At 43.9% G+C, this 21,791-nt stretch overlaps 1 protein-coding gene across 18 annotated transcripts in view; it reads left to right on the forward strand.

The window, feature by feature from the left end:
* SEC31A (SEC31 homolog A, COPII coat complex component) overlaps nucleotides 1-21,791 on the forward strand; it is a 45,523-nt gene that overhangs the window by 9,339 nt on the left and 14,393 nt on the right. For 10 of the 18 annotated variants that reach the window (XM_064450406.1, XM_064450389.1, XM_064450388.1 and 7 more), the window contains exons 8-22: nucleotides 809-951; nucleotides 1,936-2,035; nucleotides 3,277-3,438; nucleotides 3,621-3,773; nucleotides 5,223-5,456; nucleotides 6,055-6,129; nucleotides 8,543-8,593; nucleotides 9,311-9,388; nucleotides 11,754-11,826; nucleotides 12,506-12,684; nucleotides 14,521-14,647; nucleotides 15,656-15,801; nucleotides 17,601-17,774; nucleotides 18,335-18,508; nucleotides 21,153-21,245. In XM_064450406.1, the coding sequence (XP_064306476.1) occupies nucleotides 809-951; nucleotides 1,936-2,035; nucleotides 3,277-3,438; nucleotides 3,621-3,773; nucleotides 5,223-5,456; nucleotides 6,055-6,129; nucleotides 8,543-8,593; nucleotides 9,311-9,388; nucleotides 11,754-11,826; nucleotides 12,506-12,684; nucleotides 14,521-14,647; nucleotides 15,656-15,801; nucleotides 17,601-17,774; nucleotides 18,335-18,508; nucleotides 21,153-21,245 (1,962 nt within the window). The remainder of the gene's footprint in view (nucleotides 1-808; nucleotides 952-1,935; nucleotides 2,036-3,276; nucleotides 3,439-3,620; nucleotides 3,774-5,222; nucleotides 5,457-6,054; nucleotides 6,130-8,542; nucleotides 8,594-9,310; nucleotides 9,389-11,753; nucleotides 11,827-12,505; nucleotides 12,685-14,520; nucleotides 14,648-15,655; nucleotides 15,802-17,600; nucleotides 17,775-18,334; nucleotides 18,509-21,152; nucleotides 21,246-21,791) is intronic. The other 8 variants (XM_064450398.1, XM_064450400.1, XM_064450402.1 and 5 more) reach the window with 3 other exon arrangements.

Consider the following 21,791-nt stretch of genomic DNA (forward strand, 5'->3'; position numbering starts at 1 on the left):
TGACTGATAGAGCTGGGCCTGTGCCTCTGCTGATCTGAACATGGAAACGGGAGCAGGCTGCAGCAGAACTTGGGGAGGGCACGGTCTGTGGTGAAGAGTGCCACAGAGGAGTGTTGCCATTGAGCAGGTTACAGGGGACACTGCCTCCTATAGTTACAACCACCACACCTGCTCCTCAGGCAGTGTAAATGTAAAAAAGAGCCTGTTGAGCTTGTGGAGAGTGACATATTTGTATAAATACTGTATATTTTAAATGGAACCTTGCTATTACAAACTCTGAAGATACAGTAAGAGTTCAAATCAAAATTTACTCATGGGTGCTCCTGAAGTAGCTGCTCAGTCCCTGCGCTCTTATTCTTATAAGTTGTGTAACTCTTAATGTTTTATGTATTTGTTGCCTAACATAACAGCAGCACAGTAGGCTGTCTTCAGCATGCGTAGTCTAGTGATACAATGTTCACGTGACAATAACCTCTGCCTAACAATGGTTTTTATTAAAATATCAATAAAAATATTAGAGAAAAAGGTTTGTACAGAGGGCTTTACAGTTTTCTGACATTAAAACATAGGATTGTGAACAAGACAGCACAAAGTCATCTGTTTGAGAGGACTTAGGGAAACTAACTGCAAGTATCTTCACTCATGGAAATGACTTCAATCTGAATGCAGTCAGATATAATTCCCAGAAACACAGCTGCAAATTCCCTCGCAACTGTTGTACCATGCATGTAGGCGTAGGCTAGTTGTCTTTTGTTTTGCTGCTTAGTTATTAGTTTAGTTTATACTGTGGCACGATGTTGTCCCTCAGATGCACTGCTCAGGCCTGGCATGGCATCCTGATGTTGCTACCCAGATGGTTTTGGCCTCGGAGGATGACAGGTTGCCTGTGATTCAGATGTGGGACCTAAGATTTGCCTCCTCACCACTTCGTGTGCTAGAAAGCCATACAAGGTATGAGCCTTATGTAGCCTGCTGCTCCATGGTGTTTGCACTGTTGATGACTGCGTACCAGTTTGTACATCTCGGTTCTTGCTCAGTTCCCTGTGAAGGCCCCCTTAGTTGGAGGCAGCAATTCCAGCAGTAGGCAGTGTTACATGCTGGCTTGCTGGCTAGCCAACTCTCTGTCCTGAAAAGCTTGCCTTTTGGGGGCCTGCTGGTTTGAAAGGAACACACCTCACCCACCCACCCACTGACCCCCTGGCAAAAACCCACCTTCCTACTGAAATACTGAGGTTGCTAGTTTGTTTCTGTGCTTTTCGAGAAGGAGCTGAGCAGCAAAGAGTTAGTGGTTGATTTTGCCTGAATACTGGACTGAGGGTATACCTGGGCACATCCTCACATGTGGGCATGCACAGTCTCTCTGCCCCTCAGTCCCGTAAATGCCTTAAATTTGGGTATAAGGAAATATTTTGTTAATTTTTTGTCCATCCTCAATTGTTAGTGAAACTTTCCTTATTGCCCAAAACCAGCACTTGATTTAAGGAGAGAGAACAGCAATTGAGTCTGTGTAGCTGCTTCTACCAAAACTGCTGCTGGTGGTTCTGCTGACTTGAATCTCCTGCTAATAAAAAGAAGCTGACAAACTTCGCAGTCACTGACCTTACCTACAGGTTTGCACACTGTATGTTAATGATACTTCAGGCAAGCCATTTTGTTACATTGGTGTCCAGGTTCTCCCACATGACTGTTGCATTTAATTTTCAGGTACAATGGCTGCACTTTCATACCACTTCATGCAGAAAATAGAAAACATCTATTCCAATAAATGAAGTGCTGATAACATTGAAAAGTTTCTCCTTTTGTAAGAGGAAGGAGGAGAAGGGCATTTTGAGGTGGAATGCTCAGTTAGTGTAGAAACTCAACTTATAAATATGCTTTATTTATCACCATTTTGCACTTACATTCAACTTTTTTTGGTTATGACATTTCACGCAGGGGTGTACTGGCCATTGCTTGGAGTATGGCGGATTCGGAGCTGCTACTTAGCTGTGGAAAGGATGCTAAAATTCTCTGCTCCAACCCTAACACGGGCGAGGTATTATACAGACACCGGTTTAAAAAAATCTGTGTTCAGAGGTGGCACAATGGCATATGCAAAGCAGGTGTTGGTGTGCTTGCATTCCTAGGAATGGTGCTTCTGTGGGATGTTCCTCCCTGTCCTGTGTACTTGCATTTGGTTTGTGTGCATTCTGAGCTTGTTTTTGTTTCGGTGGTGTGGGATTCCTTCCTAGTATTGCCCATATTCTGTATTTGTCCTTACTGCTGCTCTCCTGCTAAATAGTAAGGTCCCTGCTCTTTATAAGGGATAGGAAGGGCCCCACGTAAACTAAGTATTTGCTTCCTACTCCTTTAGTTTGGGCCCAGTGTGGCTGAATTACTGTTGCAATTGCCTTTTTCTTCTGTAAGTGTAAGAACTTTTATCCAGACCAGAAGGATTTTGTAGGTTACTACAATAGTGGCAGATCAGTGACAGCTACTTGAATGTGTTCCACCCAACCCTTTTGGGCCTGGGATACCTTTCAAAGGGGATGCAGATTCTTTTTTCAGACAATTTGAGTGTTTGCCCCTAGACCACAAGAAAGGGCTTCAGGCACACTGGAGGGCTTCTTGCCTGCAGTGGGCAGTAATCCCACAGGACAGTGAGAAGCGTTTCTAAAATTCAGACGTTGGCCCAAAAGTGCAAAAGCTGTGGGGTGGTAAATGAGTTATCTGAGCTGGATCCTGTGCTGTTAGGAAGGCTTTACATGTGGAGGAATCACACTACATGCTTTTATTAAAAATAAGAGTCTCCTGGGAGACAGTGAGACAGCATTTTGTTCTTCAAGTTTCTCCTAGTTTATGGTTAAATGTCTGCTACAGTGGTGGGTTTGTCTGTTCCAGGGCAGGAGAGCACGTCCACCCAGAGTGCAGGTTTTAACTTTCCCAATTTTCCTCCAAAACTGTGTCTCCATGTAGTGTGCAGAGGTACCCTGATTAGCTCTGAATGAACTAGTAAGCTCACAGCATGCAGTGGGACAGCGCAGGCATACTGGGCCTGTGTAGTTTGTCCTGTGTGGATTAAACAGAAGATTTAATGGGAGGAGAAGGAAGTTGAATCGTGGTGCATGATAATCTGTTTGGCAATTGTCAGGGTTTGCCCACTGTTAGTGGAGTGGTGATGTGGAGGCTGCTGGGGAGGAAGAACAGACCAGTCTCAGGGCAGGCAAGAGAATTGTTGCTGTTGGATTTAGTGCTTCAAAAAAGCCCTGATTTGTCAGACTTGTTTTTGCCGCCCAGGTGCTGTATGAGTTGCCCACAAACACACAGTGGTGCTATGATATCCAGTGGTGTCCCAGGAACCATGCTGTCTTGTCTGCGGCTTCGTTCGATGGGCGGATCAGCATTTACTCCATCATGGGAGGCAGCATGGATGGCTTGAGGCAGAAGCAAGTTGACCAGGTATTGAGAAATGTTCAACTCAATATAGACAGAACAGGTGGGAGAACATGGGTTCATAGGAAGTCTTCAGGGACTGTATGCAGCCTTGCTTGCAGGAGTACCAGTCCAGTGCAAATAAATGCCTGTGGTTAGTTGATTGGAGATATATACCACTTTTGTTTTTTTCTCCTATGTTATCGAAGCTTTCATCGTCTTTTGGCAACCTTGATCCATTTGGTACGGGACAGCCCCTCCCGCCCCTGCAGCTTCCCCAGCAGACTGTCCCACAGAGTGTTCTTTTGCCCCTAAAGAAACCACCCAAATGGATCCGGCGACCTGTAGGAGCATCATTCTCGGTAAGCAGGAGATATGGCTGGGCATGGTTAGCCAGGCAGGGAGGGAGATAGTGGTGGCACCTGCAAAACACTTTAGGAAGAGAAGGGTTCAATGTTGTGTTCTACCTTGGGAGAACTTCCCATGTTTGTTGTCATGGTGGGAGATGCTTGCAGCAGCTTCCAGACTGAGTGCTTGGGACAGCAAGCCAGCAAAAGCATTGACAAAAATGCTTGGGAAAAACAAACAAGGAGGTTGTGTCTTGCCAACAAGCACCTGTTTCTTTCTGTTTGGGATTAGGACTTTGCTTTTATTTATGTGCAGTGCCTGCTTTGGAGTAAACAAATGTACATTGGGAAGGTGGAAGTATCTGACATGTGAGTGCAGTTTGAAGCTATTATGTGAGTCGGTGTGGTGGAGAATACTTAGGTTAGTTCTGATCAAGGTAGCAGGAGTTGCTGTAGCAGCACAAGGATAGACTCCTCCATGGCTGGTTGATTTACAGAGGAGCCAGGTGACAGGGTGGCAAGACCCTGCTTTTTGTGAGAGCAGAGTCATCTGCTTTTTGGCTCCACCTTTGGCTTATGTTCTAGACTCGTAGGCCATTTCTTAGCAATCTTCTGAAGACTTTAGTCTGTCTGCTTGAAATGGATTTCTTTGCTGAAATACTGCTCAATTTTCAGCACTGTATGTCTGCCTATTCATGATCTGATGCACAAATTAAATGCACTTTCCTCACATGAAAGAGGAGTGATGTCCCCTAGCCACTGAAGACTCTGTCATTTTATAATGGTGTTTATTCCCTTACGCATCCTTGTCTTCCAGCTGTCAGTATTTTTCTTGGCTAGTCTTTTTCGCATTTTGTAATGCTGACTTTGTTATTTATTGGGCTGACCTGTGTAAATTAACTTTGAGCTATAGAATGAAATAATATTATAAGCCCCTTCCAGATATTTTTCTTCTGTTGATTTAATTTCTCTCCAAATGATGACACTACTTACTGCCCATCTCACAGTAGGTTTTTAATTGGAAAACAGCCTGCCAAGACCAGGGCAGACATCATGCCTAAGCATTTATTAACAATGCATAGATTTCTTTGGTGATTATATTGCAGTATCATGAGATAGTCCATTTATGCTGGGCACTGTACAGACCCACAGCCCCAGTTCTCAGTTTCTAGTCAGTCTTTTGCCTGAGGAAAAAAAACAGGTACAGGAGTAGCTGTACTCATAAATCTTATTAAATGTGTAGCCACTTATCCAGCAGCTTCTTACATGTGTAGAAATACAGGGTGGTAGAAAAAAAACCAATTGATGTCAGGAATGTTTGTCCACTGGATGATAAGCCTATGCTTATCTATATTATATTCTATGTAAGATCATGTGTATACTTATGTGTATGTGCATACTTTTTCATATACACTCTAGTGTATACTTTTATTTTTATATACTGCATGTGTGCCTCAATTCTAGTTCGGAGGCAAGCTGGTTACATTTGAGAATGCCAAGTCTCAGCAGCAGCCAGGCATGGAGCAGCAGCAGCATCACTATGTCTACGTGAGCCAGGTTGTTACAGAGAAGGAGTTCCTGGCCCGCTCGAACCAGCTGCAGGAGGCTGTGCAGTCTGAAGGCTTTGTCAGCTACTGTCAGAAGAAAATCGACATGGCCCAGGCAGACTTTGAGAAAAATGTGTGGGCCTTCTTAAAGGTAACAGGATAACAGCAGTTCAGGAGTTCCCTGCTGACTTGGAAAGCCAGTGCAGAAATGGTTCCTTCTGTGCATTATGGTGTTTTCGCAGAAGATATGCTGGGAACCAAAAGCATAGGCTGTGGGAATAGTGCCCATAAGCCCTGTCATTGGAGGTGGCTCACCAGAAGAGAGGGTCCTCAGGGCCATGGGTGTTTGCAAGGTTTATGAGAAATCATGGCAGAAGCCCAGGCTTGGGAGAAGGTATCGTTTGTTTTTTGACATCCCCCATCAGTACATCTTTGTACAGGGAGCTGGTGAGAAGGGATAAAACTTTGGGACAGCTTTAGGTGTGCTTTTCCCTTCTCACTATGAACATTTAGAGGTTTCAAAGTGAAGCAGGTAAGCAGATTTTTCACATATGTAACCAGATTGAAGCCTGGCCTGCCTGCTTGGGTGACTGAGTCACTGAAGACCTTTTCAGCTCTCTTTATTACACACAGTCTCCACAGTCACTAGCTCTCACTGGGTAATTTGTGCCAGTCAAGTGAAGTGCCAGTAATGGAGAAAGTGAAAAATCGTGAATTGTAATATATTCTTTAACTTCTGTTTTTTAAAGGTGAACTTTGAAGAAGAGTCACGTGTTAAATACCTTGAGCTCTTGGGATATAGGAAAGATGATCTGAGAAAGAAGGTAAATGTGCCTGGAAGCTGTGCTTGTGTTAAATGCTTTACTGTTGGATGTATTCAGAGTACAGCCTAAAATGTTGATGATGTCATGTATGGTTGAAGTACTTGTTTTCCTGTGGGACTAGACAAGCAATTACCAGTATCCACAGGCTATTCAATACAATAAACATTCTTATACAACATTATTTTCAGTCTGTTTCCCAGCAGATATTATTTCTGTGTTTCAACTCTCCTAACAGCCATAATACAAGTGCTAAACAGAAGCTCTGGCACCATGATTAAACATGGCTGACTTGAATAGTTGTGTTATTTAAGGAATTCCTTTGTTCCAGAGGACACTAGAAATCTTCCTCTGCTCTTGAAATTTTGTCTAGATAAACAACTTGAGAGTAACTTCAGAATTCTTATAGCAAGCAGTTTGCTTTGTTGGATTTTTTTTGTTAGCTATGTCATCTTGCAATATGGATGTTCAAAGAAAATGTCAAAGCAGACAACAGACTTCACAGGCATGTCTGTATCTGACTGTCCAATGTTGATCTGAAATTCTAACCCATCAAGAAGCTTTGATATTTGTTGCTTCAAGCTATTTATGTAACTTTATTTGACATCCTTCTACTCCAGCATCATGGAATTTGATCTTGTTTTAGGCTTTCTAGTTGAAGAACATGTAAGCAGTCTTCAGGGTTTCACTAACTACCTTGGAAAAGCTAGAGTAGTCCCTTTTTTGTGTGGGTTGCCATTCACTTTTACCAAAAAAAGAAAATAAAGAACAAATCTAGTTGCATTTGGAAAGGCAATATGTGGATTACCAGGAAGCAACTTGCTTCCTCTATAGAGCTTTGTTCCAAGTTGGAAGAAGATTCTTATCTCAGTGGTACAGGGGGATACCTGCTGTGTGTTTTGGCTCTTTGTTGCTTTCAATGCTGTACCCAGGAATTGTGTAGTATTTCTTCAGTTCTGATTCAGTGGGTTTGAATGTTTGACTCATTTTCATTGTATAAAGCTAATGTTTTCCAAGAGTAGCTCCATAAAAATGTCATTATGGTTATGAATTAAATGGCCTCCAGGGCAAACTTAATATGATTACAGAAAAAAAATCGTGGTTTTACTAATAGTCTGTCCTCAGCTTCTAAATTTTTGTTGTATGAGTCAAAGGCAAGCACAGCAAGGGAAATCCTGTTTTTTGAAAAGCAGATCTCAACTAGAAAATCCAGCTGAAATTTAGTAGTGGTCCTGCAGAGCGGCCTCATGCAGACTGGAGACTGCTGCTGTAGCTCTAGGTTTGATATGCCCTGTGCATGGAGAGAAGCTGGGAAAATGGGCATAGCTGAACTGAGTGGCCTGAAATGCAGGGCCTACCCCATCATTTCAGTCTTTGAGAAACAGATGAGGGGAGCTGCAAGGCCATGTTTTCATGTAGCTATTTCTCAGCAAAGCATTCCACATTGAAGTTGAATCTGTGTTTTTTAGTTTCAAGAAACAATGCAGGACAGCTTGTCTGAAAATTTGTGATACCAGATGATAAACTCACTAAATCACAACTTGTTTTTCATGTTACTGGTAGGGTAAGGAAAGTAAAAAAGGGTCACAGATTTCAGATCCTTAGAATAAGCTGTTAAGAACATGGTGTTTTGGTTTTATCTTCTTAAAACCTGTAATTCTTAAATGCAAGTCCTGGATTTCTCCTTTCTGTTGTAAATCAATGATTAAAAAAATAAAGAGAAAATGATCTCCAGCAATTTGAGCTCAGCTGTTTGTGAAAATGAGCCTACAAGGGTAAAATAAAGCCTGTGATACTAAAAGCAGTAGATTAACATTAGCAGCATTAAGAAACCCGAACTCCCAGATGTTGAACTAATGTATTTTCTGCCTTTATTCTAGATTCTATACATTAAATTGGTGTTTTTGGAAGCCCTAATTGAATCTGGAGTCATGATTTGCTTTGCAAAGCAGTAAAAGCTGGGCATTTTAACTCTTCCATATCTTGGAAAATCCTAGCCCACAGCTATATGCCTGCTGTGCTTGAAACCACAACTTCCTGACAAGCTCCCTGCTCCACAAGGATTTCACTGCTTCATTTTCCCTAATCAGAGCAGACAGTTTTGTCCTGCATACACTGATACTATTTTTATTACTTTTTAGTTTCCAGCAGCTCTAATGAGGTTTGTGGCCCTTGACTTTAAAATTTAATTGTTAATTCATGGAGCAGCTGTTGTTTTCCATCAGAGCTTGGGGTGTAGGGGGCTTAGCAGTAAATCCATCACCAGGCCGGGAAAGGAAATGGCTTCGGTTTTGTGTTAACTGTTCTGCAAGCAACATATTAGCTACATGCGCCAGTTTTGCAATCCAAGAGATTAATGAGAGGTTTACCTCTCTGAAATAAAAGGACACTTACTTAAATCTTGGTTGTTTTCTAGATTACATCTGCTCTGAATAAAGAGGGCCTTGCAGATGGTGACTTGGGAGAGGTAAGCAAACACAATTTTTCTTTCCACTTGGTAGCTGTCCCAAAGTAAGTCACAAATAATCCAGCCTATGACAAGTTCCTACATTCATTAGGATGAAGGTAGGTACTTAAAAAAAAAAAAACAACCACTTTTTTCCACTCAAATGTCACCCCTACCTTTCTCAGCAAAGGGCTCTCAGTCACAGGTTATAGTTCAGGCTCTCAGTGATGTCCCTCCACCTCTCCTTTTTGCTGCCTGTGTCTTGCCCACTGTGACACTTTTTGCTGCCTGGCAGCTGGTTTCAAGAGCAGCACCTTTCCTAGGCTTTACAAAAAGCAGGACTGAGAGTGTGGTCCTGTATCACTTGCCTGCAAGAGTGATAAATATAGTTCAGGTGTTGCCTGTTGTAATTGCCTGAGTCTACAATGGAGGGACTGCATTGCTTTTGTGCCATAGACATTTCAGATGTCATCTGTAGTTGCCTAATGAGGAAGAAAAGTTTTGCTACATGTTTTCAGGTGGCTAAATGAAAACAGCACAAAGTACTGTGTAATGACAAAGCAAGGAAATGGAGGGCCTCTACCATGTTTGTCATACTCAAGCATATATTGCCAATGCATTTCTGTGATTTGCAGTCTGGTTCTGGCTATTGTTGGTGGGTGGCAAGGTGGCTATACTCTGCACTGCAAAGTATTTCTTCCTCTTTTGCTTTTTTATGGCATCTTCTCTCTGCTGAAGGCGCCCAAAGAATCTGATGAATCTGAGCTGAACAAGGGGGACGAAGCCCAGGCTACAGAGGAGCAGTTCTTGGGAGAGGTATCTGTTGCGCTCTAGACTAACCCTGTTGACCTCCTTCCTGTGTATTCACTTTGTTACTATTAATAGCATTTTCTTTTGTTGGCTTTTCCTAGTGCTGAGGTTATATGGAAACACAAGAAGTTATTTAGAATAAGTAAAATGTGGGCTATTGTTAAGTTGCTTGAGATTTTTTTCATCAGCCTCAGACATCATGTGAACAGGTTTTGGTGGCAATGAAGAATGAGCTCATTTTGTAACAGTCCAGTTGGCACCAGACTCAAGGACTCTATCCTGCTGTAACTTTCACTCTGATGTTTCCCTAACACATACTAAATGATCTGCTGCCACAACTCTAATGCATTCCCTTCCCTGCCTGCCTCATTGCTTTCTTCCCTCCCTCTCGTTGATTATTACCAAGCCATCAGCTTATTACTGTGCCGTTTCTAGGTATAACTGTTTGCAGAGACATAGCTGTGATACTGGAGGAGTGGGGGAACATTCATTCTCTAGACTGCTCTGACCAAGACCACAGTGCCATCCATCCCCTTTGCACCTGAAAAGCAAATACCAGGGTTTTGGCAGCTAGCTGTCTCATGGATGTCTGTTGCAACAGCTCAGCCAGGTTTACCACAGGTGGTTTGTGCTCCACCACATCTGCCTTTGGCATCCTACAGTGTTTCTTAATTTCTGTCCATTTGAGCAACATTGTTTTCAGTCCTGTTTTAAATATAGGGACAGGTCTATAATTAGAACTAAGGACACAGCCTCTGCTGTGGGAGCTTAATAGCACTGAAAATACTAGTATCACTGTGTTGAAACAGCCAGCTTCATTTTCCCCCATTCCCTTAGTCTCCCTCTTGGGTTAGAATTTGAGCTGTTAGCCCAAAACTGCCTATGTTCCCTGTGCTGAAACCTGTGTTTGGTGCCTGTCTGCAGTTGTCTGAAGATGAGGGCAGTGGTTTATGGCTCATGCATTTTTGAGAGGTGCACTTGTTGACTCCATGTAACAGCCCATTTAAGGACACCAAAACAGAGTGCTCTCCTTAGTTTTGGTTGCTTTTTAATTCATTAGACACTGTAGTGGCAGACACATGTATCTGACTGCATAAAGATTTTGCTGTATGCAGTCATGAAGATATTAGATGTCTCATAACAAATGTCTCTTCTAGGAGAGAATTCACAGCCAAACATGAACTCAGCCTACCAGCATGGGTAGTAAATATTTGTGAGATTGGCCTGAAGCCACTGATGATGCATCGTGGAGTACTGTCACATCCATAAAGTAACTGGATAGTCACAACATGCTCTCAGCTGATACCAAACACACATCACGCATTATCTGACAGCAAAATAATTTTCCTGACACAGCCTCCTTTCATGACCCAAACATAAAGGTTGTTTCAACTTACCTCCCCATCCCAAATGCCTGTTCTTGGTTGAATGTGTACTTGTTTTTCATCCTCGGAAGTACAATTTCACTTGTCAGCGATTAGGCAGGGTGTTCTCAGCACACTCTTGAATTCCCACTGCATGTACTAGTGCACTGGCTTATGACAGAGGAGGCAGCCTGTGGGACAGTTTTTGCACTCTTCCCAGGCTGTGCTGTGAAAACTGATGGTGGAGAGAGACTTCCCTGACCTGAATGTTTCTAGAGATGTGGCATCTACCACCTCTCTGGGCATCCCATTCCAGTGTTTCACCACCCTCCTAGTAAAAAAATTTTTCCTTATCCAGTCTAAATCTACACTCCTTCAGTTTAAAACCATTACCCCTTGTCCTGTCACAACAGGCCTTGCTAAAGAGACTGCCTCCGTCTTTCCTTTAGTCCCCCTTTAAGTACTGAAAGGCCACAATAAAGTCTCCCCGCAGCCTTCTCTTCTCCAGGCTGAGCACCTCTAACTCAGCCTTTCTTCATACATAGATGCATGTATGCAAGTCAGTTCCCAAGACCCAGATGTTTGGTTGCTGGTGTTTGCAATCTCTAGGTATGCACACTTGTGTTTGCCTTCGCTGGTGGTTGGAAATCTGGGGCTGCCAGCACTTTTTCTCCTTGGCATCCATTTTAAAAAATTGTCCACTCTGCCCAGAACAATGATTTTTTAATGGTGTGTTTACATGCACTGGAGGTCCTTTGATAAGCCCAGGCCTTTCTCAATGTGCTTAGGAGGTGACTGTGCAGGTGCCAGGGGAAGTTGACTATCCTGTGCTGAAACAGTGTTCTAACAAATGACAGGGATACTTTTTCCTTCTAAGTTAATTACCTCTTAGGTAACTGGTAGTCTGAAGGTCTATCTTTAAATTGTAGTGCAAGAGCCATATTTTTGTGTGTGTATATTCCAAGTGCTTACATAACATCAAAAATTATGCTTTTCCTTTCTCTTAGAGGGTGAAGGACCATAAACAAGAAGCTGAAGATTTGGGATCTGCAAAGACATTTAACATCTCTGTTAGTGGAGGTAAAAAAACCCTTTATGTTGATTTCATTGTATGTGCTGGTATTTATAAATATTGATGTTGATACTGGTGTTCCAGTGAGAAGGCAATTTCTGCACAGATTGTGAAGGCTTATCATGGCTTATCTCTAACTCCAATTCATTTCACAGCAGTCTAGAGGCACTTGAAAATACAGCTTCTTTAGGGAAGGAAACGAAGTATACAGCATTTATATAGCCCATTGCTGAAATGCAGCTACTCTGAGTGATTTCTGGTATAAAAGAACACACATGTTCAGGCTTGAAGTGCTAACATCGCTGTATGTACAGAAACTCCCATGGGATCTTGAATAACACAGAAGGCATTGACCCCTGTCTAGGTTTGACTTTGTTTCTTGCACTGTATGCAGGGTAGCTGTTTCAGAAGTCATTTAGGCCTCTAGCATCTTGCTAGCATTTACTAGCATCTTGCTCTGCAGCAAGGTAAGTGATGCTTGACAGTGCCCCACCTGATGTGGCTGTGACCATAGTGTGTTTGAGACTGGAGCTGAACTTGAGCATCCCTGAACGTACCTGACCTGGAGCAGGCTGGTTTGCAGAGAACCTTGCACAGCATTGTACAGTTGGACAGAATCACCTGATGTTGCACACTTAACTGACTTCAGTTGCCATCATTTGAAAATGCACTTCTCTCTTGTTGCAGATGTGGACGGTTTGATTACCCAGGCTTTGCTGACGGGTAACTTTGAGAGCGCAGTAGATCTCTGCTTGCACGATAACCGCATGGCTGATGCCATTATCTTGGCCATCGCAGGTGGACAAGAGCTGCTTTCTAGGACACAGGAAAAGTACTTTGCTAAGATGCAGAGCAAAATTACCAGGGTATGTTTTTTTCAGTTAAGAAACAACATGCATGGAGGCCATGCAACTCCCTTTTTCACCTTAAAAGTTTTCTTGCCATTTCATAGGTCTATTTCTGTGAGAAGCTGGTAAGTATTCAAGTCATCCACAAGATCTCAGAGCTGAAGGATTTCTGTTATCCTTTTTTAATGCATTGATAAGGAGAGAAGAGGCATACTACCTAGATATCAGTACACAAGAAGAGTATTCTTTTCCTTGTCTTCGGTGACTCTTGAGTTGCATATACCCTAATAGATTCTTATTGACAAATATCTTAAACAGCACATATTTCAGTCTGTTATCTTGTCGCATTTCTAGAGTCACACATGACCCGTGCTCAGTACCAGCAGCATTATGTTGATTTCTGCCTGTGATCAGTCTTAAGGGGTCTTGCTGGTGCTTCATTTCACTGCATGCACAGAAGAGTGCTAAGTATGCCCAGGGTAGATCAGTCACCCTTTGTCTGGGAGATAGTATGTTATGGCCAGCTGATTATTATTCTTTTCAGCTTTTTGCAATGCTAGGGATTGCTGATGCTGCTTGGTCAAATCTATCTTTATTACTACTGATGTAAGAAAATAGCAACAGGAGGATGAAACAGGAGAAGTGGCCTTAAAAGACAAATGGCCACTTTCAGAGAAAGTTGCTCGTGGTTACTTTTTAGCAGTCCATTGTCAAAGAAGGGTGTTTTATACAGTAGCAGGAGGCAGCCTATAAAATGGGCATGTGCTTTCCTGGAGCAGGGCAGAAGGCCACAAAGCACAGTCACTAGGGCATGCAGCACCACAGGCTGGGGTCCGTAAGTGATATTTTGCTGGTCATTGCTTGTGATCCAGTTTGAGATAGGAACAGTTTGCATTTCTGATAGCGGACAAGTGAAAAGAAGAAAATCTCAAGTATTAAGACTGCAGGATTTCTTCTCCAACCCCCAACTCCTTTCCTGCCTCAGGCCTAACCAGAATTTTGTAGTGCATGGGAAGTTTCTTCATTGCAGTTCATCCTTTGGGAAGAGATATTTTTATGGAGAGCTAAACAGTTATCTGTGCCTGTGCTAACGAGCGTTGACCTTGCATTTGTTGTTCAGGTGTTCTTTTCTTGTCCCAAACTGCATGCTTACTGCTTGTTCAGCTGTTTCTGAGCTTGAAGTCTTGGCATGACAAGGGCTTTGTTCACTAAATAACAGCCCAGTTGCCAAGTCTGTCTTTTGCCTGAAGCGAAATAAGCAGAGGCAGACTCTGAGATGCAAGAAACTGGAATTTTGTTCTGAGAGCTTGTGGACAGGCAGCCTGTGTGCATGGGTGCAGGGTAGGGATACTGCAGCCAGCTCAGGTTGACATTGCTGTCAACTTGCGTCTTCCTTCAAGCAGCCTTTTCAACGGCCCCTCACTGGTCAGACTGAGGCCAAGAGCTTAAAGCTGAATTAAACAGTTTGGCAAATAAAATTCATGCCCCTTGCTGGGCATTGTGTAGAAGGATTTATAGCTAAATACTTGGTATGTTATCTTTGTCTGCAGAAACAGTGCTGAAAACCATCTGCAGCAATCCCAGCTTGCAGAGATTTGTGCATTCTTTTCTTGCATGTTTTGTAGCAAGAATAATTGGCCTGTCTGCATTAATCTCAGCTTGTTTTGTGATTTTTCACTGAACTTTTGAAGTAAAATGTACTCTTGTGCAGCTATTGAACTGGAATGCAGTATCTGCTGTGACCATGGATACAGCGGGGATGAGTACACTTGAATAGATACAAATTATACTATCTCCTAAAAACCAAAGGAAATCCTACCAAGATCTTAACTGTGGTCTCTCCTTCTGGTCTAGCTCATCACTGCAGTGGTAATGAAGAACTGGAAAGAGATTGTGCGGTCCTGTGATCTGCAGAATTGGAGAGAGGCTTTGGCTGCTGTGCTCACTTATGCTAGGCCAGATGAGTTTGCAGCCCTTTGTGGTAAGGACACTTTACACGCTGGATGTCATTTATTCCACTTACAGCAAAACTGAACTTTACCATGGTGGTTTTCCTTCCAGTAAATTATTGTAATGCCTCGCTAGCTTCTTTGATGGATAATTTAGTTCTTTGGTCCTGTTGCAGAGGAGGAGAGGAACATCTGGCGTGCTGTGTTTCCAGTATGTTCCCTGATTTTCTAAGCACAGAACCCAGACCCTTGTGAGCAGCTGTGTCCTGGCATCACCTACGTAGTGCACAGCTCTGGTCCCTTACTGTTTCCAGATGGGTAATGGTGATGTTGATGTGACAGGTGTCTCAGTCAAGGGGCAGTGTCTTGAAGTGTTTGTGCATGGGACACAAGTGGAAATGTTTCAGGGAAGTGCTTCACTCTTCTTTCACAAGAGCAATTTTCACCTCTTGGAAGGAGTAGTCTCTCACAGGCAGTGACCATGCCTGCCCTCATGTGTGCTGCGTGGCAGCAGCTGGCTGGGTTGAATCCACAGGGAGGTTATATTACCAATAGCTGTATGTCTGACACCCCTGTGACTCTCAGATGCCAGCCACGGTGTCTAGGGAGCTGTACAACTCACTTAGCATACGTCAGCCAGAGCAGTACCACAGCTTTGTTGCTCACAGTTCATTGGCCGATTGTACACTTGGGTCACGCTCCTGCAAAAAGTGGGTGGCAGAGGTGAGAATCAAACTCTGGCCTCCTGTCCTTTGTCATGTTGGCAGATGGACTGTCCCCTCTGATGTGTCTCAGGTTTGCAGACATTTGATAAGTCCTTGCTGCCATGACGTTAACTGCCTCTGAAGAGCCGTGGGCTCCCATGAGATAATCTGTGCTAGATATCCAAGTATGTCCTTACTGGTGGAGCCCAGAGGCAATATGCCTTCTCACTATGCCAAGCAGAGTCACAACAGGCGTTTCAGGATTCCCCAGCCTCAACAGTGGTGGAGGGATTGCCAGTGATTCACCAGCATCATCTTTGTTCATATTTTTCCTAGATCTCCTGGGTAACAGGCTGGAGAGTGAGGGGGACACCCTTCTGCAGACACAGGCTTGTCTCTGTTACATTTGTGCTGGCAATGTGGAAAAACTCGTTGCTTGTTGGACCAAAGCTCAGGATGGAAATAGCCCCTTGTCCCTTCAGGTTGGTAATTCTGTTAAGAAAGTTTTGGAAGTAACACACGGCAATTATTTGGTGCTTAAATCAAATGATCTAGTGATGCTGTCTGATATCTGCATGCGTCTCAGGATGCAAACCTCTTCCTTCTGGAACAGGCGACTTTTGTAGAAATAACACATAAGTATGATATTGGAAAATGTGTTGTGAAGCACAATGGCCCTTTTGTCTGCTCTGTTGTTTGGGTAGTCATGCTAATATGCTTCTTGTGTAAAAAAAGTAGGGCTTAAAGTGTTTTGGTAAAGAAGAGGCTTTGAATGCTTCCATCTTTTGCAGTAGGGGAATATTTGGATGGTTTTGCTTTTGAAAGGGATGGCTTTGGTATTCAGGGGAAGAAATCTAGTAAATTAGAGTTAAATCGGAGAGAAAACTGTAGGAAGGCTCTCATGCAAGTTTTCTCTAGGGCGTTGTGCATACAGGGTTTGGTTTCCAACAGTGAAATATATTGCATATAGCAAATATCTTGGGGGAATAGGATTGATGACAGTGAGATGAAGCTCTTATGGATTAATTTATTTATAGTATACTCTTAGTTTCTTCCATCTGCTTAGGGCCTTTGAAGAAGTTTTAGAAAGTACTTAAAGTAATGTTACCTGGCAGTGCTGAGAGTCTCTGTTTAGTTAATTGAAGGATTTTTGCTTTGCATTATTAACTGTTTCCATTTTTGAATTATCAAAATTACTTTCCAGCCTCTTGATTGTGAGCGCTTCCTTTACAGATTTACCTTTGGTTTGAATTTGCATTTTGATTGCATTGCATTGCTTTGCTCTCTTGGACACTAAAATTGAAAAATATTGTTGGAGTCATAATTAGGCTGCTTGCTTAGTGTGATGTGGAATTGCTGAAACTCATAGAAGCTGCTGGTTATCTTTTTTTGGTTTTGCCTTTTCTGAAGTGCTGATTTGTTGGGAAAAACAAAAATGTATTACTGAACAGTCAGTTAACAGTCCTTATCAGTGACGTATGGTTGAAATCCTGTGTGGTACCCTCATTAAATCTGTTACAAGATTTTGAAGAGGGATTGCATGTTAATACTCCAAATATCAATTTGCCAATATCTTCCAATATAATAATGAGAGTAAGAACATCATGAGAAAATGGACTAGAAAATGTTCCTGTAACTTCGCACTAGGAGGAAACCCAACCAAGACCAGCTCTGGTGTTTGGGGTTGTGCAAGGAAGACAAGATATGGAGTATTCCTGGTTAATATCAGGAAAACCATCTTGGTAGTAATAACCAGAAAACCATGGACAACTGTCCCACGGGAGTTGTTAGATCCTTTTGATTAAGATGGTTAAGAACTGACTGACTAAAATGCTGCAAACAAAGTGCAGCGCCCCAGCACTAATAGTGGTGATGGTCATGATGTTTTCCATTCACTCTCATGGCCCTCACCAAGTATTTTTCTGAAAGCATACTCTTTTGGAGGACATGCTTAGTGCTGATAGGGCTCTGAAATCCTGTTTAAAAGCAGTTCTTTTGGCTTTGAACTGTACCAGATGTGCTGCTGGCTTGGGTCTGTTAGAAGCCACTTGGTGCGTGGTTGCTGTTCTATCATCTCACGTGCTAGGAAAGTCATGCCTTTGTTGCAGCTGTAACTGTCCAAGAAAACTGCACTTGTCTTGGGCTTCCTGTCAAGTGAGAGGGGTTCTGCAGGGCTGCCCTGAGGAACAGCTCTCAATGACAGTTATTAGCCAGGTCCTACTTTACCCTGTTGTTCTCATTTGTGGGGTTGTTTTGTTTTGTTTGTTTCCTGAACTTCCAGGATTTAATAGAGAAAGTCGTGATCCTGCGCAAAGCTGTGCAGCTCACCCAGGCTGTGGACCCTAATGCTGTGGGGGCCCTTTTGGCTGAGAAGATGAGCCAATACGCCAATCTCCTGGCTGCCCAGGGCAGCATTGCTGCAGCTTTGACCTTCCTCCCTGTGAATACCAACCAGGTACAGGGCCTTCAGGTTTTTTACTCCCTCTCTCTGTGTGAACAGGTGTACTTTGAGCAAAGGTCTCTGCATGGTGCAGTTAGTAGCAGGACTGCCATTTGAAATGCACCTTGGGTTGTGGCAGTCAGGCTGTTTCACTTCTCCCTGCATTGGCCTCAGTGAGCTGCCAGAAGTACATGGTCTTGTTCTTCTCCCTCTTTGTTTCACACCCTTGTCCTTACAGCCAGTGCCTGCCAGAGGGGCAGCTGTCCTTCCTGGAAGCCAGACACAGTGAAACATATACCCTGACACTTGTTTGTTTTCTGTTGTTTTCTCATCTTCCATCAGCTGGTATTTATAGACAGGCTGGCTTGGGAATGATACAGCCCAAGATGGGAGGCAGGCACACATAAGGCAGTTCCAAAGGCCCCATGTCTTGTGCAGAAAAGACTTATTCCAAACAAATAGAGCAGGCTTCTGAAAGAGAGCTCATCAGTGTGTGGCCAGTCAGCCTCTTGGTGTGATGCACTGGGTGACAGGTAGTGCCATTAACCTTCCTTCACTGTCTTTTCTGGTTGCAGCCAAACATCATGCTGTTGCGGGACAGGCTTTGCAGAGCCCAAGGGGAGCTCCCAGTGGGACAGGAGGCCCTCAAGGCACCGTATGAGAGACAGCCCATGCCCAAAGGACCAGCTGGCCCTGTGGCTGGACAGATGCAAGGGCCGCAGGCTCCAGCCCAGCAGTATTACCAACAGGTAAATGGGTTTGGGCAGTTAGGGGAGGGACATGGTGCTTGAGTTCTGGAGAGTGATGGATAGAGGGATTTTTTTCCTTTCTCTTGACCTGAGCTGGGGCTGTATGATGTACCTCTACCGAGAGCCTTGTGGTGAAAGTCATTGGTGCTGCTTTTGAATCAGTACAGATGCTTCCTTTACTCCTTGTCTGGAAACATTGGTTAAACATCTTGCCATGTAGCCTGCTTCTGAAGATTAGGTGTTTTCCCCCTTTGTTTCAAAATGTGCTTCAGTGTGAAGAATGATTACGTGGGAGAGCACTGCAAGATTTTTCTGTGCTTGCTCTCATAGTCCCTGATGTCATCCCATCCCTGCAGGCCTTGGGGCTTGCTCTTGCTGCTCACCAACCTCTTCCGGGGCTGATTATTTCCACCCCCAGCTCCGATGTTGGCTGCAGAAGTTGCTGAGCAATGGTAACAGCAAACTGAGGGCATGTTTTTGCAGTTGTGGGTACAGCCTACTATGAAAACACCTTCCCAGCCAGGTGTAAGGGGGCATAAGCAGCATGGGCAGGGCATGAGACAGGAGTCGGGAGGCAGGCCTGGACTGAGAGTGAGCTGTACTAGAAGACAGACTTGGTGAGTATGGGACTAATAAGGGAGCTGGGGGCTGTGCAGGAAGGAAGGGGAGAAATGGGGGAGGCAGATGCCCTGGTTTTACCTCTAGCCTGAAGATGACACTGCATGATGCCACGTTGGCTGTTACCAGAGTGTGGTTGTGGTGGGCAGCCCTGGCTGTGTGCATGCTTAAAGAGCATTGCCAAGTCCTTAATCCCTCAGCACAGTGCTGCAGCTCACCTGATGTAGCTCTGCACAGGGGCTGGACTGGGCTTTTCTGAGAGCAGAGCTGTATTAGTGCTGCAGGTCTCCTTACAGAGAGGAGACTGGCACAAGCAGAGGCATGTCTCTGTCAGTGCTGTCCTTCAAGCACTGCCTGCCAGAAAAATGAGGGCAGGAAGGAACAAGGGCTGAAAAGTGGGGGGGGAGTTGGGCTTTGTTCTGTCCCTCTTGATGTCAACAATTTTGTGTGCCTTCACTTTCTGTCCATGGTGTTAACAAGGTAGATTTCAGAAGGGACAAAGCCTTCATCCTGTTCATACAAGACTACCTTGCTAATGCATTTAAAATCATATGCAATGGCATTATTGTTAATAATTAACTACTATTCTTTCCTGTGTCTTTGACCCTCCTCCTTGTAACCAATTAATTGCCTTGAGAAGCAATGCTGCATATTTTCCATTTGACTGTGGAAAATAGCAGCTGTCCTCTAGAGCTTGTGATCTTAGTAATGTGTTTTAAACCAGGGTTCCCTCTTTCTCCTACTATTTCAGGAATGCCTTGTGCTATTGTTTAAGCAAGCTCTGCTCATTAATAAAAGGCTGGGTGTATCCCAACCCCACGATCACACTGTGAGTTACCCACCCCGTGTTCGTGGCTTTCCAGTGAGTTATGCTCAGCAGGAAGGGCTTGAAAGGGACAGGTGCCATGTCAGAAAGGTGCCTAGCAGTATGCTGATGAACCAGAATGGAATGAAATGACATATTTGAGTCTTAGGATACTTGTTTTGTTTGAATTCCTTTTAAGGTGTTCGCAGGGCTTGTTCTAGCTTGAGGCAGCCTTTAATTGCTGTCCCAAATGGGAACATGTACTTAAAACTCGGTTTCCTTTCAGCATAGGTTTTTTGAACTCTCTTTTTCATCTGAAAAAAAAAAGGCATGAAAGGGGATGGAAGAGTCTTTTAGATTACTCCAGTGATGAGTTATGCAGACATTAGTAGTGGTTGTTGTATGGCTGACTGCACCATTAGCCTTGCACTGCACAGACAGACAGACTGAAGCCAGCTGAGGCAGCCAAGACTTCAGGGCCACAGCTTTCCCTCTGCCTGCAGTCAGGTGGGCGTCAGGCTCCTGACCCCAGCTGTGCATCCCACTACTAGGCGGCACACTCTCTCCTTGCTCAGGGATGTCGCAGGCATAGGAGTTTCTTGTTTTCTGTCCCATCGAAAGGTGGTAGTGGTTGTATGGAAAGGAAAGGCTTTGGAGTGGCAGAGAAGGAAGACAGAGGAAAGGAGATGTGGGAGACTGGCTGGGAAGCAATTAGCATTAAGGTGTATGCTTGTGCATGTGCAAGAGCTGAATATCAGATTTTTAACCTTTTTTAATTCATCTTATGCTTGATTTAAACAGACTGCTTTTGTGTGAGGCAGTATGTTTGCATTTAACATGGAACTTGGGACTTCCAGCTGTGGCTAGAGATGCTCAGTGTCATGCAGTAGCCAGCGGGGAGCTTCTGCAATAGGAAGATGTGATGAAATAGGCAGACCTGGCTCACTGACGTGTGTAACACTGCACTCGCTCCACAGCCTGTTGTAGCCGTGTCTCCACAGTGCTTCATCTTCATTCTGCAATTGACTTCAGCTTCGATGCAGAGTGATTTTGTCTGTCTTGAATGCACTTTTCCTTCTTCCTCTGAGATTTTATGGCTGTGTTACAAGTGCCAGCATGCAAACCTGTTTGTGTTCACTTCTTTGCATCTCATTTTGTGAAACCCTTTAGACTTTTTTATTGTTTTGTTTTCCATGATTGGTATTTCTTTGTTCAATTCAGGTTAGAATTGCCCCTACTGTCACTACCTGGAGTAACAAAACTCCTACTGCCCTTCCCAGCCATCCTCCTGCAGGCTGTCCCTCTGACACACAGGTATAACCTTCATTATTCCTCTCTGAGCCCCTGCTCCACCCCAATATGTCCCCGATGTAGTCTGTGTGCTTGACATAGTCTGGTGTGGATAGGCGGAAGGAGCAGATATGTGCTCTGGTTTTGCTCCTTTGCATCTCATGTTACATTTTCTTTTTTCTTTTTTTTACCAGCGCCCAGATGAGTGACTCTAGAAAGCCTTGAGTGGGAGCTCAGTGTGTTCTGAGCCTCCCCCATCCCCCCCACCCCCAGGCTTTGCTCCACACTGGAATATTTGAAGTGTGATAGTATTTTTCCTCTCCCTCTTTTCCATGGAAATTAGGAGCTTTAAAGTTAATGTTTAAGTTGTTGAAAGCTGTGGATGGCAGGGTGGTCTTGGACTGCCTGAATAACGGGCAGCACTGGCAAGGACCATTCCTTATGCAGGAAGGTACGTGCTGCTCTGCTGCTGCTGAAGTCACTGCACATACAAGCTGTGCTTTCAGTGTTGTGCTGGGCACCCTAAGGCGCTGGGGTGGTTGGAGGCATTTTCCCCTGTGCTAGCAGCTC

The sequence above is a fragment of the Phalacrocorax carbo genome, chromosome 4 (genome assembly GCF_963921805.1).
Source record: "Phalacrocorax carbo chromosome 4, bPhaCar2.1, whole genome shotgun sequence".
NCBI lineage: Eukaryota > Metazoa > Chordata > Aves > Suliformes > Phalacrocoracidae > Phalacrocorax > Phalacrocorax carbo.